The sequence below is a fragment of the Canis aureus genome, chromosome 7, assembly GCF_053574225.1.
Source record: "Canis aureus isolate CA01 chromosome 7, VMU_Caureus_v.1.0, whole genome shotgun sequence".
Lineage (NCBI taxonomy): Eukaryota > Metazoa > Chordata > Mammalia > Carnivora > Canidae > Canis > Canis aureus.
In genome coordinates this window covers 4402155-4417887 of record NC_135617.1, presented here as the reverse complement: position 1 = coordinate 4417887, position 15733 = coordinate 4402155, and the positions used below count along the sequence as shown (strand labels likewise).

At 53.8% G+C, this 15733-nt stretch overlaps 1 protein-coding gene across 4 annotated transcripts in view; it reads right to left on the bottom strand.

Moving 5' to 3' along the window:
• Nucleotides 1–6033: 6033 nt before the first annotated feature.
• The window catches only part of FYN (FYN proto-oncogene, Src family tyrosine kinase), a 211415-nt gene continuing 201715 nt past the window's right edge, over nucleotides 6034–15733 (bottom strand). For all 4 annotated transcript variants that reach the window (XM_077902737.1, XM_077902734.1, XM_077902735.1 and 1 more), the window contains one exon: nucleotides 6034–7673. In XM_077902737.1, the coding sequence (XP_077758863.1) occupies nucleotides 7465–7673 (209 nt within the window). In that variant the 3' untranslated portion in view covers nucleotides 6034–7464. The remainder of the gene's footprint in view (nucleotides 7674–15733) is intronic.

The following is a 15733-nucleotide window of genomic DNA, read 5'->3' as shown; positions in this document are numbered from 1 at the left end:
TAGGACAGCGATCAACGCCCCGCGCTCACTTAGGGACCTTCAGGAACCTAGAAACAAATATTTTCTGGAATTTGCAGGTGAAAGGAGGGAGGCGAGGTGGCTCCCGCGGGTGGCGCCCGGTACAGCCTGACTCCTCGCCCTTCCCAGTTACCGCACAAACTCTGCTCCGGTGAGCAGTGCGGGAGCTGCTCATATTTTAAATCAAACTAAAGTCCACTGAAGGAGAAAAATTATGCATTTTCCATAAGTGATGTGGGCAAATTATTATTCAATTTTTAACAGGGTTTTTCCATCACTTTACTGTGCACAGCATAATATGGTTAATTTACCAGAAAGCAGTGTTATCCATTCCCTAATTCTCGAGGCCACTGCTCTCCGGGACCTGACCGACCTTCCGGCTCCATTTGGGTGGGTTGGGTTCCCGAGCCTTCTCCAGAGGCCCTGCCTCCCTGGGGTCTTCCAGCACTCGCCCCTCGGGAAGAGTCTAAAAATGAAAGGATTCACATACCCGGGTTTAGTTTATGAGTGGCTTTAGTGAATCCTTTTGTAAAGATGAAGACAAAGACGACGACGAAGACAAAGAAAGAAGAAGAAGAAAGAAGGAGGAGGAGGAGGAGGAGAAGGAGAAGAAGAAGAAAAGAAAGAAGAAGAAGAAGAAGAAGAAGAAGAAGAAGAAGAAGAAGAAGAAGAAGAAGAAGAAGAAGAAAGAAGGAGAAGAAGGAGAAAGAGAAGAAAGAGAAGAAAAGGGAGAAGCAGCAGCCTCTTGCTATTTGGTAGTATTTCCCCACGGAATTCCATGTGCGGTTTTCGTTAAAAACACTATCTGACTAATAACCATTTCATTCTCTCCTGCTTCTAATTAGCCACTCATTGATGACTACGTTCCAAACGCTTGATAATGAACCAAAGGGGAAAAAAATTCCAAAACAAAACCACCAGAGAACATCCCGCGACCGGCCCTATATATCTTCTTTCAGGAGTTGACGTGTTGCGCGGGGGTTCAGGCACGACAGCCACGTCACCGGAAGGACAGCAAGGAAGCCGGTGGGTTCACACAGGGACGAAGGCCGCCCCCCCACTGCTGTTAAAGGGGAGCTATCATGAGCCCCTTCCCCTGCCACTTCTTGATTCTCATACTCTGTGAATATATTTCCGGCGCCTGGACCAGTCCAGCTGGGACGCTGGAGCCGATGCCCTGCCCGAGGCTCTCTGTCCTTCCATGCTGTTGTCCACCATCGTCTTAGCAGCTCAGTAATCAGAATAACTGATGCACCTGTAGGTTTTCTTTTCTTTTCTTTTTTTTTTTTTTTTTGTGTGTGTGTGTGTGAGAGAGAGAGATTGACTTAGATTTGTTTTGTTTTTCTTCATTTAGATGCATTTGCTGAGCACCTTCTAGATTTAAAACATGCACTAGCCCCTAATGGGGTTTGGGAATCAGAAGGAAACACATCCAAAGGCAAAGAACACTGGTTCTCCCATTAAGCAGTACATAATCCATTTCTACTTGTCCTTTAAGATTCAGTTCAGGCATCACCTCACCTCCTCCAGGAAGCCTTCCCTACACTCTCCATTCCTGGCTGGACAGCACTCCTTTGCTACTACCTTTTTTTTTTTTTTACATTTTTTTTTTTTTTAAAAAGTAAACTCTATCCCCAGTGTGGGGCTTAAACTCACAACCCTGAGATCAATAGTCCAATGCTCTAGGAGTGCCTGGCTGCCTCAGTTGGTAGAGTGTGTGACTCTGGACCTCAGGGTTGTAAGTTTGAGCCCCACATTGGGCATTGAGATTACTTAAAAAAAAAAAAATCTTAAAAAAAAAAGAGTCACATGCTCTGTGGACTGAGCCACAGAGGCGCCCCACAGAGAGCTTATTGCAATGATCTTTTATGGGTCACCATCCTCACTGAACTGGGAATATTCATTGTCTCTCTGACTTTTAATAATATAATCTATTAATAATAACAATAATAAGCACTCAGCAAGTGTTTGGAGAAGGAATGGATGCTGAGTCCTTATATATGTATATATCCGTAGTCATTTCTACCATTATCCCACCACCTTGAACAGCCTTGGCAAAGGACTCCTCTCTACCCAGCTCTGGTTTCTTCCGCCTCGTCCAGTGTCTCCATCCTGTTTATTCCCATTTGCTGCCATCTTGGACCAGCAGGTTGGCCAGACCAGACGTTCACTTCTGGTGGCTTTGGCTGGTTTTCTTCTTCCCACTATCAAACCCTCCTGTCTTCTGTCCCATTCTCCGTCAGGGGGCTGTTCTTCGCTGGGTGAAAAAAGGGAATCAGTTAAGAGAATCCACATTAATGGGGGTTAATGTCACCTCTCCCAAATACATTATTTTTATGTTAATGGTAATATTTTATGGACCACATCTTCATGCTGTGATTCTCAAGCAGGGCCCAGGTACCCCTGGGTCATGCAGAAGGGTGCCAGGAATCCTATAAGTCATAGCCTGCTGAACAACACACCACCTGAAGGCCTGGAAAGATAATTTTATGTGAAGATAAGGAATGGATATTGTAGGGACAATATCAAATTTTCATAAAAGGACAAAGTTAGAATGTGACCTTGAAGGCCCCAGGTCCCAGGGCGTACAAGCTTATTCCCATTAATGTTGGGGTGAGCTCTGGGCAAAATTTTGGGAAGCACTCATGGGGTTACTGGGCCTTTGAGTCATATATTGCTGACTGGTGACCACACATTTGCAAGGGGGCAGGGTTATGCCTCCCAGGACGCTCGGCCTGGGGCCTAGGTCACTGTGTCATTTGCAGGTCAACTGTTTGCCACACCTGAAGCCATCACCCATGGAGCCACCATTGTTCCGTCCAACCTCGTGCAGCAGCTCACCATTGCTCTCGGTGCTGGGAGAACGATGGCGAGCCAGTTAGGCACTTGCGTTCCCGAGGCGCTCGCGGTCCGGCAGGGGAGATGCAGTCAAAAAAGAGTCATATTGGCAAACCTGGTATTAGAAGAGTAGCAAGTATTCCAGAGAGGAGCAGGGTACTCTGCCCCTGGTGGGATCACCTTCTCCTTAGAATAGTCCCTGCCAAGCTGGGAAAACACTTAATTTCAGTCCCTAGAATTTTAAAAATAGAGGCCTGGCTCCCCCTGCCCCCCAGGGGATCATGGATATTCTGCGTGTTTGAAAAAAAAAATGAGGCATGATTTAGGAATGTACTCTGAAAAGTTTCTGGGAATGGAGGTATGTTACAAATTGGAAAGGTCTGTTTGGTATTTCAAAGGTATCAAAGATGCTAATGTTTCCTTATTTTCTGCTCTGTAGTTGTCATCATTTTGGAGAAATGAATAAACGTGTGTTATTGGGCCTTGCTTGGTAAATCTGTGCCCCACAGTGTCATTTGTAGAATAAGACATTTTTGAGCTCCTTGCCCTGTACCCCCAGGTTATTGTCTTCTTTCCTCCCCCCCTCCACTTCCTCCCAGTAGATATTTGGGGCAGCCTAACCGAAGCCCCATGGTACAGCACCTAGTGGTAGAGAAGCCAACCAAAGCCACCTAAACCGATTAAAATACATTTCAGGAACAAACTGCCCAAAGACCATTTTATGCAAGTGTAACTGGTTGGGCAATGCCAGTTCTGTCAAGGGAGGTCCCTTGTCCCTTGGAGCCGGCACAGGCGGCGCCCCTCTGCGTGCTGCTGAGAACCTCACCTCCTGTCCAGGCCATGGAAGAACCAGTCAGTGCAGGTCCCACAGGAGACCTCGGCTGAAGTTTCGCAGCTAGAGACCCTCTGGGGCCAAGATTTAGCCAAGGAGGACTCCTGTCCTTCTCAGGGCAGGTAAACACCCTCTGGCGCTTGTCAGAAAACCGGCGGTCGCGTGGCTGTACTTGAGGGCCTAGGAGCACCCTGAGCTTTCCGGGGGGAACGTCTGGCTTCCCCACAGCCCCTTCTTTGCCACGAACCAAGTCAGAGCCAAATGCATCATTAGCTTTCATCTACACCCCGACGCCCCCACACAAGGCTCCCCCCACCCAACTCGCTGGTCCTTCCGGCCCCCCAGGGCCCAGAACCAGGGCCCCGGAGGGGGTGAGCACCGTTGCGTGGGAATCACGTCGGCACATTGGCCAAGTGTCAGCTTCGTCAGATGGTCCTCCGGTAGCTCCGTGATTCAATTAACAGTTGATCAAGATTAATAGTTAATAATAGAAAGAATCGTGTAGCCCCCAGCGCCCCGGCAAGGCGCCCGCTCCCCCGGGGCAGCAGGGGGTGTACTCACTCACTCCCTGGCGCCTGGAGACCCCAAGCCATTCAGCGACACCTGCTGCTAAGGCACCTTGCAAGACCCGGGCGTGCCGCCTCCTGGCGTGCTTCGCTGCACGTCGTTTTTGCACACTGAGGGCTGCGGCACCCCGCGCAGAGCGGAGTCTGTCGGCGCCCCCTCTCCAACACGCGTCGCTCACTTCGCGTGTCCCTGTCACATTGCGAATTCTCGCAACGTTTCATTATCCTATTGGTTATGATGAGCTGGGATCGGTTCTTGCAGCTCCCTGGAAGTTCAGATGAGAATTAGCACTTTTTAAGTAAGATTTTTAAGGTAAGTGTATGTACTTTTCGGACACGCTCTTGCACACTTGCAAAACTACGGGACAGTGTAAGCAGAGGCTTCACGTGTACCGGGAAACCGAAACATTCATGAACTTGCTCTGTTGAGACAGTTGCTCTGCCGGGGTGGTCTGCGCTGGGACCTGCTCTGTCCCTGGGGGTGCCCGTGTTCCTCGTTCCTAACAAGACATCTTTCTGGTGAATTCAGTTTCCTGGCTCCAAACTCCTGCAGCTTGGGAGGGAGAGAGCTTCTTGGGCGGTGTTGGGAACCCCGGGAGCGGTCTTCGTTGGCCTGGCCTGGCCGACCTCGGGACCATCTCCGGGCAGCACGAGCTCTGCCTTCCCCGCGCCTCCCCGCCGGCTCTCAGAGCGGTGCCCGCGCCGCCTTTTCCGGGCGCCCTCGGGTTCCCCAAGCCCTTAGCTCTGCTTCACAGGACAGACTCCACAACAAACGCAGCTGATGAATCAAAGGCTACGCTTTGGCTTGAAGAAACCAAAGTTTTCTCTTAAGGAGTCTCTGTCTAAAGCAAGTTATAACGTTTTCAGATTTTTTTGAATGACCCAGTCAAAAACACAAACAACAACCCTCCAGAGAATGTTTGCAAATTATCTGAGTGGGATGTGAAGATGAAAAAGTTATCTTTAAAAATATCTCAAACACGTTAATAAATTGCCTAGTAATGTGATAGTAATTGTAGAAGATCTTTGAAATTTTTTAAAATCAATTTAGCAATCTCATTAATACCAAAAACCATACCAGAAAGACTTGGCTAACCAGAAAATCCCTTTGTTTCATGATTTTTTTTTTTTTTTTAATGTTGGGAACCCTTTCTAAGTATAAAGGTTGTTTCAGCAAGAAAACTCTCCTGCTGTGGAACTCCACCTGACGGCAGCGATCTCCGAATCACAGGATCTTAGATCTGTGGGAACCTACAGCAAATCTCATCCAACCCCCTCATTTCCATAGACAGGACCTAAAACAGAGGCGCCAGATGGCTCCAAGGTCCCGCAGCTGCATGAGTGTGCAGCTAGGCCCGGACAGCTGGAGCAGTCCACCCCCAGCCCCTACTACCACCGGGTTGTTTCCCTGGTTACAGAGGTAGAGGACCACGGGAAGTACATATACTGATTCTAGGGCAACAAAGTCTTTTTGTAATTGCCCTTCTATAGGTAGGATACAGGATGTTCCAGTTAGAGACAATGTCTGATAAATTAAAATGTTAAAGGATGCTTAATCTTGCTTTAATGATCCTCTGAAATAGCTCAACAACAGCCTGGCCTTTCTAGGGGCGGGGGCGGTGGGGAGGGAACCCCAGTCCTGGTGTTCTGAGTGTTTCTGTCATTTGGAAATCACTGCACGATGGTTAAATTCACCAGAGGATTCCTTATCACCTGGTGTGGGACAGATATGTCACTACTGGAGTAACTTCCATGATTTAAACAAATGAACAAAAAAAATTCAAATGTAAAATGCTCTCTTTTTAATTACTAAATTAAGAAAGTTAAACAATTTAAAAATGTAAACTCACAAATAAATCATAACAAAAAAGGAATTAAGATTTCAGAGTTGCTACCCAGTATTAAAAACTTAATAGAAATAGGCTTTTTTTGATTTGTTGTTGTTAAACATGTAATTCAAGGTTGGTACAAACAGCAACTAAAAATGTAATACTTTTTTTTTCTTTTTTTTTTTTTCCTTTTTTGGTGCATCCCCATGAAATGTAAAGTAGTGCATAGTTATTCCACTGGAGACTTCTTGGACATATAGAAAGTCATTTCATTAGCAGTACAGGACGTTTAAAACACTTATTTTACAATGGGAAATGTACAACCCCCACCCTCATAAAGTTTTAGTTGCATGAGAAAGTTTAGCAGGTTGCCATGACTCTAATGCTATGGGTTTTAGACCATTTAAATGTGGTTACAAGGTTTATTAAATAAAAAAAAGGTTGAAACATTTCAGCATTCATATCTTTATACAAGAAGCATGTGTGGTATCCATCTTCCAGTTCCCCTGGTAGTATTGGCCATTTGCTTGCTTAAGTATACTTTTAGGTTTCAAGAACGAATCGCAGGAAGTCAAAGCAAATACTGGAAACAGAACTTGTGAATTCAGCTCTGCGGCTGCGGAAAAGAGTCAAAGTAACAGCCATCTATAGGTACAGTCATGAACCAAAAAAGTGCAATCCAAATTAAGAAGAGAGGAAAAAAAAAAAGGGATCATGCTTTGCAAAAGCCAAAAAGGAGGCCACTGGTTTGCAGAATAACACCAGTGCTTTTATGCTGATTTGGCAGTAAAATCCTCACTCTGGGTCCCCGAGGCTTTATGGCCCAGGTTGGCCATGGTCTCCACGTTAGCACCCACATGGTGTATGTACAGGGACATAGATAGTATATATATATTTTTTTGTAAAAAAGAAAAAAAAAACCCAAACACCTGTCCTGATTGGTTTTTGTTAAAACATGAAAAAAAATTTTATTGTTTTAGACAAAGAGGCCACTTTTGGAAAATAATACCTTTTTTTTTTTTTTTTTTTTAGTTGAATCAGGTGAAGACAGTTAAAATCACATAGGATTCGCATTTTAAAAAAAGGAAAGCACTAGGATCGTTGGCACTGGAGTTAACTATTTACACTGAACAGAGGTTTGGCCTTTTACATAAACATCGATACAATGCAATTTTCCAAAGTCTGAGAAATAACAAGGTTCTGTCTCGTATGCTTCACAGAGGAGGTTCGGATTTGGGGACAAGTGTCATGAGTGAGGGCCGCGGAAGTTCGTCAGCTTCGGAGTCACATGCAATCTGGTCCAGGACGGCTCTCACTGCTCGAGCAGCTGCGGCTACGGAACTGAAAGCTAATGGGGGGGGGGAAGCCTGCAGACCCGGGCTCACAGGTTCTCGCCGGGCTGGTACTGGGGCTCCGTGGCCGTGAAGTAGTCTTCCAGGAAGCCCTGCAAGTACTCGAAGGTGGGCCGTTCCTCGGGGTCCTTCTTCCAGCAGTGGATCATGAGCTCGTGGAGGGAGATGGGGCAGTCCTGCGGGCAGGGCATCCTGTAGCCGCGCTCCACCTGCTCCAGCACCTCGCGGTTGTTCATGCCTGCAAGACACGGCAGGGCGTGCGTGAGCCGGGCGCGCTCCCCGGCCTCGGCCTGCCCCTCGGGGGCGCCCAGGACGGCGGGGCCGCTCTAAGCAGGGGGCCAGGCCGATGGGCCACGCGGGTGACGCGCTTGTGTCGAGTTCTGGGAAAGGCCAAGCGACGGGGGCGGGGAGCGGAGGACTGGCCGCCAGGGTGAGCGGCGGGGGCGCCTGCGAGGGGCTGCACAGGATCTCTGCCGTGTACATTATGTATTCTTAAAGATCTTATTTATTTATTCATGAGACCCAGAGAGAGAGGCAGAGACACAGCAGAGGGAGAAGCAGGCTCCTGCAGGGAGCCCGACGCGGGACTCGATCCTGGGACCCTGGGGTCACGCCCTGAGCCCAAGGCAGACACTTAACCGCTGAGCCACCCAGGGGCCCCTGTAAATTTTGATTTAATTAAACTGATCAAAAACGGTGAATGAGGCGGACAGAAAGAAAGAAAAGAAATCGGTGGAATGAAAGCGATACTGTCCCTTGTTTATAGCGTCTATAGCCTCCATCTATGGACTTCGTAAAATGGTTCTGCTTACGCCTGGGCCAGCTTTGGGTGTCCCACCGGCCGAGACCTGCCATCGTGTCATCACGGCGGGACCGTCTGGCCCAGTGACCCCGCGGTGCCCTGCGGTTTGGGGACTCTGACGGGAGCCGGGGCGCCTCCGCGGCTGTGCTCACCGCCCGCCTTGGACAGGCCATCTGTCGTCTGAGACCTGCTGGTGAAACCCCAGGCCGCGCAGCCCCAACAGGAGACGCTGGGGGAGACGGACGGAGCAGGAAGCGCAGGGACCAGCTAGGTGGGCTGAGGCCAAGCCTGGCCCCTCCTCCGGTCACTGCCGGACACGCTCCTGTCCTCCTCCCCCTCCCTTTCCCCACCGTGTCACATCCTGCCACTGCCGCCAAGCCCTTGTGTGTTTTGGCTGCTGCTTGGCCCCAGGCTTGTAATCTGGAATCCTCCCCAACTGCTGACCTGCTTCATTTACAAAATCAAGGGCCTGATTTCAAGCCACACAGAAACCTAGATTTCCTCCCCTGGGTCTCAGAGATAAAAGCAGGGGACCCAGCGTATGCACGCAGCAGCTCCCGTGAGGCCCGCGGCGCAACCCTGACCTGACTTCTGGGGTCTGTGGCCCTTCTCTCTGTTGTTGCTTTTGGAACCGGGCTTGTCCTGGCTCCTGTCCGGACCGGCCACGGCCCCGTCGGTCACATGCTTGCTCGAGCGCTTTCAGGATGCTTGCTTGTTCTCAGCCAGTGAAACTTCTTGGGATAAAATCCATGTATCATCCCTGCTGCTGAAGGAGGCCTTCGATGGAATTATTCTAACATCAGCTTTGCTCACATTTGGGAGGGACCCTCCTCAGTCGGGTGCTGGGTCAGCTCTGTGGCTGGTTACCTTAAATCCTCCACCAACCGCTGAAAACTCATTTCGAAAACCCAGGATGGGGCGGGGAGCTGGAAGCAAGGGGCAGAGCGTGGTGCTGCCAGCAGAACGTCCTGCGGTGCCCTGGACACACCGGGTGAGGGACAGGGCCCAGCGCATCCTTATCCACGATCCCTAAATCCAACAAGCTCTGGGAAGTTCTGGTGACTCACCCGGCCGTACAACTGACCTGAACGGGCGTCACTTGGCCATAAAACCTGAGGCTGTTTACTGTTTTTATTTGTTCGTACAAACTGCTAGGGCAGTGAGAAGGTATCGGAGTATGGAGCGTGGCCTCGGGCCCTCCTAGGACGTCGTGCTAACCGGTCCATGCGCCCTACGGTGCTGTCTACAGAAGCCTGGTCCTGAAGCACATCCGGCCCGAGTTTGGGCTGCGGCCTGAGCGTGGCCCGTGGCCACCAGCCCGGAGGGGCCGGGAGGTGCATGAGGACCCGCGTTCCCTAGAGCCTTTGCTTTGGGCCCTACACAGTCCTTGGCTCCCATCTCAGAGGCAGGAACCTCCCCGGTCCTGCACCCCCCCCCCCCACCCCAGGAGCCTGTAGGGACAAAGAGGAAAGACGAGGCACAAGGCCTGCACCTCAGGAGGCCCGCCAGGCCCTCCTGGAAGGCGTTTCACCCCCCACCCCAGCCCCTTCTAATGCTTTATTCTGGCGCGGAGACTGTCCGAAGTGGCACCGCGCAGTTTAATTAATCATTCTCCTGTTGCTCTGTGGAGCTTATGTCAGGAAATGTTTCCTTTCGTTAAAAAACAAACTACTCAAATGGAAAGATTTCACGTATTTTTCTTTTTTTTTTTTAAGACTCCTAGTGCAATCTCTGCCAATGGAAAGTTTAATTGGCCACTTGGGTCAGGCCTATTTTTCCAGGGCGCTGCCCAAGTCCCAGCCACGGCAGATAGAGCCCCTTGACCCTGTGCCCGCAGCATCCCCGAGACGGCCGCTTCCTGGGCGGCGGTGGCCAGGGTCCCCCACGCGGGCCCACGGTCACACGCCCGCCGCTTTCCTCGCTCCAGGTCCCTTCCTCCCGCGCCTCCTCTTCGTCTCTTCTCGTGCCTTCCTCAAAGCATGGGGACCATATGTAACCAAGTCTGCTCCCTGGGCCAAGCCGAGACATACCAATGACGGTGTGGCCAGAAAAGTGGGGAAGACAGACAATGCACATTCGGGGGACAATGGACGGCGCGAGCGGGATCAGCTCTTCCCGCCGCGCATGAGCCGTGGCTGGCCGGGCGGAGCCGCAGATGCTCCTCCACAGCACCCCGCGATCCGGAGATGCCGCTGGGCAAGGCTGGGGAGAGTTTTTTTTTTTGGATTTTACTTATTTATTTGACAGAGAGAGGGAGGGAGAGTGCGCACAAGCCGGGGGAGCAGGAGAGGGAGGAGCAGGCTCCCCGCTGAGCAGGGGGCCTGACATGGGGCTCGATCTGCGACACCCCCGGGTCTCAGGCTTAACTGACTGAGCCCCCCAGGCACCCTGGGCTAGTTTTGACTCTACAAACGACAGCCAGATGAAGCGGATTGTGTTCATATTAAAAAAAAAAAAAAAAAAAGTATTCCCAGCTCTAAGAATTTTGATCAATCGTTTCAAGAATTTCTTTTTTTAGCAAAAGTGGGTTTTACTCTCCACACTACGATAGAAATGAGACTATTTTCCTTTTTTCTTTTTCGACGGTTTCATATTTTTGTTACCAAAAGGACTTGGGAGCTGCCCTCCTTGAGCCACTTTTCCCAAGACACTGGCTGCACCTAGCACCTGGGCGGTGCGGGAAGGGCCCGGCAGGGGCCACGCAGGCCGGCGGCGGGGCCTGGAGGGCGGCGGGGACACCAGGCCAGGGGAAGTGGTCACCATACCTCCTGTGGAGGAGGCAGGGAGGCAGGAGGGTGCTGGAGTGTTTTTTTTCTTTTCCCTCCCTTTTCATGGGGGAGATGCTGGCAGAGAAACAGAAGAGCCAGAGGCTTTAAAACACGGCCTGTGGGCGCGTTTCCGGGTGACACTGCCTTGGACCGCTCGGGCCTCCAGGTTTCCAGTGGGAGCTGCTGGGAGACCGTTTCTCAGCCGAGGGTGGTCCCTGTGGTGGGCGGTGGCCGGCCTGGGAGGTGTCACAGTCAGGAAGGACGCGGGGCTGGGCGGCCAGCTTGGCCCCACCTGGCCTCTTCGGGCGGCCTCTGCCCTCTCGCTGCGTCTGCAGAATGGGCCATTCCCACAGGTCACAGCTCCACGGACGTGGACCGTGCCGGGGTTTGCCTTCCAATCCGTCTTCCCTAGATCCTCCCTGGGGCCTCCCGTCACCATGGATTTCGGGCCTTCGGGGGCGGTCACGGAGAGAGCCCCATCTCCAGCGGGCGGCCGAGCCTCTGCGCCCCCCGCGCCTACTCCCTTCCTGCCGTCACCACCACAGAACCCTTCCTGAGTCATTGGGCTGCCTTGCTCCGGCTTCCCAACCGGGGCCACGCGTCCGACCCTCCCGCTTACACGTGCGTGCGTTCCCTTCCCTTCTCCCCTTGTCTTTCCGCCTCTTCTTCTTTTAGATTTTTCCCGTTCCTCTCCTTCGAGCTACCCACTAACTCCACAGAGCCTCATCCCCCTTTTCTTTCAGATTCTTTAGAGGAGGGGAAGAAACCTCATTTCCCCCAGCGGAGCCACTTCACTACTTCCAACTCTGCACCTCTAACTGATGACCTGACCACCCCTGGCCTCAGTTTCTTCGTTTGTCAACATTCACTGTGCTTGCAGCTGTTTGAAACAAAACAAAACAAAACAAACCCCAAAAAACCCAAAAAACGGGTCTCCTATGAAAGGGGAGTGTTGGGTTTTATGGCTTCCCATTTGTGCAGCTTCCTAATGCGGATCTCTGAGGGGCCAGCTCTGCACGATCCGTTGGCGGATCAAGGCCACATCTGGATTAGACGACGGGTCTCAAGAACCTGGATTTTGTGCCACGGGGAAAGGGAGCCTCTCGCAACGGGAACGATGTGAGGTTATCAGACGTTGGGGTTGCTTTTTGCAAGCTGAGCTTTGCATTCAGAGAACTTATGCTCTCTTGTGCAGAAGGCTTTCTCCGGAGGCTCCCCCTGGCTTCTCTGCATAAACCCTGTGGGAAGCTCCTTCTGTTTACTCGCCTGTGTCTGCCAGGGGACCGAGGGCAAAGTTAACGGCGAGGAGCCTGTGGTACCCCAGACCGTCCCGGGCTCTGGGCAGCAGTCGGGAGGTGTCCTGTTAGGTCTGGTGAAGGATCAAAGTGCCACTTTAGGGCAGACAGATGCTCATCAAAGAGCAGAGGCGAAAATGAAGGAGTGACTTTGGGAAGGCACAAGAACGACTAGTTTTGTTTCTCTTGCCTCATCTTCCCTGATAACCTCAGGGCAGCCGGTTTTATTAAGCCCACCGTACTAACGGATGTGGAAAGGACAGCTACTCAGGTGCCATGGTACAGCAGGGCTGTTTGACGTGGATCACGCAGCACCATGAAGAACTGTCCCAGAGGAGGAGACGGGAGGAAGAGCGCCAGGGTGTCCACGGGGAAGGCCCTGGAAACACTGAGCTGACCACGAAGGGCAGCGGGACTGGGGCTCAGGAGCAGAAAGCTTCTCTCTGGCTGCCCTCTCCGGGTGCCTTCTCCTCCCCACTCCCCCCTCTCCGCAGCCAGCTGGCCCCGAGAAACCCCGTAGGGAAGGGCGGCAACTCCAGGCTGGCTTCCCTCTCTGGGGAGCACTCGGGAGCTGAGCAGAGGAGCCCGGGAGGTGGATGGGGGCGGAGGGCAGAGCACCCTTGGCTGAGAGTCGCGCTTCCCTCCTGCTTCCCACGTTCCTGGCCCGAGAGTCTCCTCTTTTCCTACCCCCAGAAAAATCTGCTCGGTGGGCACGCTGAGCCTAGCAGGAGGTGAGAAGGCAGGTGGTGAAGGTGGCTGCTGAGCACAGAGCAATGTGCGTGGGGTCCAGGGCCGCGGGTGTCCCAGTGGGGCGGTGGGGTGGGCGGCGGGGGACGGGTGGGGCTTGCAATTCTCTAAGGAGGAGACCTGCTGGTTTCCCTAGTTTCCCCTGTCGCTTTAAGTCCCCGTCGGGCGGCTGGATACATTCATACATTCGCGAAAGCCAGGAGCTGCCACTCAGGGAAAGATTCAAAAGTGCTTCAAGTGCAGGGGTCAATGTGCCGGGCTTCAGGGCCCGCTCCTGCCTCTCCGGATCCTGCTGAATTCACGGAGCAGCTGTGCAGGCTAGAGCCGGGGCACAGGACGGCGGGACTGCCTGCCTGGACTGGAGCTGGGACGTGGGCTTCCCGGGGCAACTCTGAGGGCAGAGGCCAGCTCGCGATGGGCCAACACACGCTGCGTTTCTTTATGGTGCAGGTGGGGCAACAGAGTTAAAAGGCTTTGCAGGCCATCAGCCAACCTGAAGGAGAGCTTGTCTCAAAAAACTCATCTGAATAATCTCCCCTGCCCTCCGCCCGTCTCTTTTTGCTATCCCACCCACCCACCCACCCTGCGTGGGCTTACGCTCACTGAGAGTCTGCATGGGCAGACGCCGCCGGGCCCCGGGTGGCACGGAGGCAAGCAGACGGGGCGGGTCATTTGGGGTGGACGTGGAGAAGGCGATGTCTGGGCTGGGCTCTGAAGGACGGTGAGGCCGACAGTGGAGCCGAGAGGAGCGACTTGGGTCAGCGGGATGGCCCAGGGTGAGGGCCGGGGGTGGCAAGAAGGAACTCGCCGCCAGGTCATGTCACTCTCCCACTCAGGCCCGTCAGTGACCCCCCACCTCACTAAGGACAACAGCCCCAGTCCTCACAGTGACCTGGGAGGCCCTCTGTGGTCTCCCCGGGCCCCTTGGGCCTCCCGTTCCCTCTGCTCCAGCCACGCTGCTGCCGGGAGGGAGGACGCCCTGCCACACAGCTCCCTGGAGCCTGCGTCCTGCAGGTCCTTCCTCAGGTGCCGCCCTCCCTGTGGGCCCTTCCCTTGCCTCTCTCCATCCCCTTCCTCGTTTTGTTTTTCTCTCACCCCCCCACCCCACCCGCCCCCCACACAAACAGAGTTTGCCTATCTTTGTTTATTGTCTGTCTTGTCCAAGAAGAATAAATGCTCATGAGGGCACGGGTCAGTGCTTGAACCAGGCCTGGCATACAGTAGGTGCTCAATAAATATTTGTGGAGCGACTCAAGGAGTCTCCTCCACCCCCCTCCACTCCCCGACCACACTCCCCTCAAAGAAAGGGTTACTAAGGAGGACGCGAAGCTAAGGCTTCTGGAGTTTCTCTGGAAGGGGAAGGGAAACCACACCTTCCAGATGCTTCTAACTAGGAGAGTGAGATAACCGTGTCTCTGTTTTCTAGGATAACAACCCGGCGGTGACAGTGACAGAAGGGGTGAGCGGGGAGGAGAAACCAAAGCAGGAAGTCCCACGAAGGGGTCACGGCACAGCGGGTGGCGGCCTGACACGGGGCAGCGGAGGCAAAGAGCGAAGGAAGGACGTGGCGGGAGGCGCTGGAGGCCAGTGACGGGCAGGGAGCCGGACTCCCGTCCTCTGCAGCAGCCCCGGAGAGGGAGAGCCCCTGCCCGCGAGCGCCGTCGGTCCCCTCGGGTACACGTGCCGCCGCCGCTGCAGACAGGGGCTCTGGCCTTGGTGCCCGCAGCAGCCGGGGACTGTGGGGGGCACAGCTGCCCTTTGGACCCGCGGCGCCTCCGGGATGCGCACGGGCAGCGGCCTCTGCCCGGGAGGGGCGCGTGCGACTCCCCTCTGCTCCCCCACGCCCGTCTCCGTGTCACATCCCAGTGTTTTTTTTTTCTTCTTTTTCCCCTGGCTCCAAAGCTGTCACTCCCAGTGAGGTCGTCCTTCCTCCCTTCCGTTGGGTCCGCTCCTTTCAGGGACTGACCTGCCGACCCCACGTCTCGCGTCTCCTCGACCCTCTGCCCCTCATGTGGTCCCGCCTCCCCCCACCCTGGGCCCCTTCTCTGATTCCTACTTCTGGAACTTCTCTCGTGAAGGCTCGATGAACCCGGGGAGGAGGCCCCTCCCCTCCCTCGACCTCCATCCTCGTCTACCAGTTGCCTTTCCTCTGGGTCAGGGTGACGGCGGGTCACGCTCAGGTATGAAAGAATCCGGAAAGATACCGTCACCTGCTGTTCTCGAAAAAGGAATCACTTAAAAGTACGCCGGAGCCCCCTGAGAAATGTCCGCGTGGGTGGAGACGTCCACGCTGGCGGGGGCCGGGGGGCGCCCACGTACACCACGAGCAGGCCGCAGCGCAGCAGGGAGGCAGGGCCCGGGCCCACGCTGGCTGACGTGGCCACACCGGCCGTGACTACGTGGACAGGAAGGTCCTTCCCGTCACCGTGATGTCCGCGGGAAGCTGGGCGACACCGAGCTCGGGAGGCCACGGCTCCGGCGGCCGTTCCAGGCGCGCTTCCAGGCTTGGGCCCTCCAACTCCTCGAGTGAGCTCCGTCCTCCTGGGCCCTGGCGTCCCCCCGGGCCTGTCAGCGGCCGCTCGTAGGACAGAGCGATGCAGAAGCAGGTGGACGTAGGTCTCGTTTCCCCCCCGCCGCCCTCACGGGATTCTGAGGGAGGGCCCGCTCTGTAGATACCCGAATCACG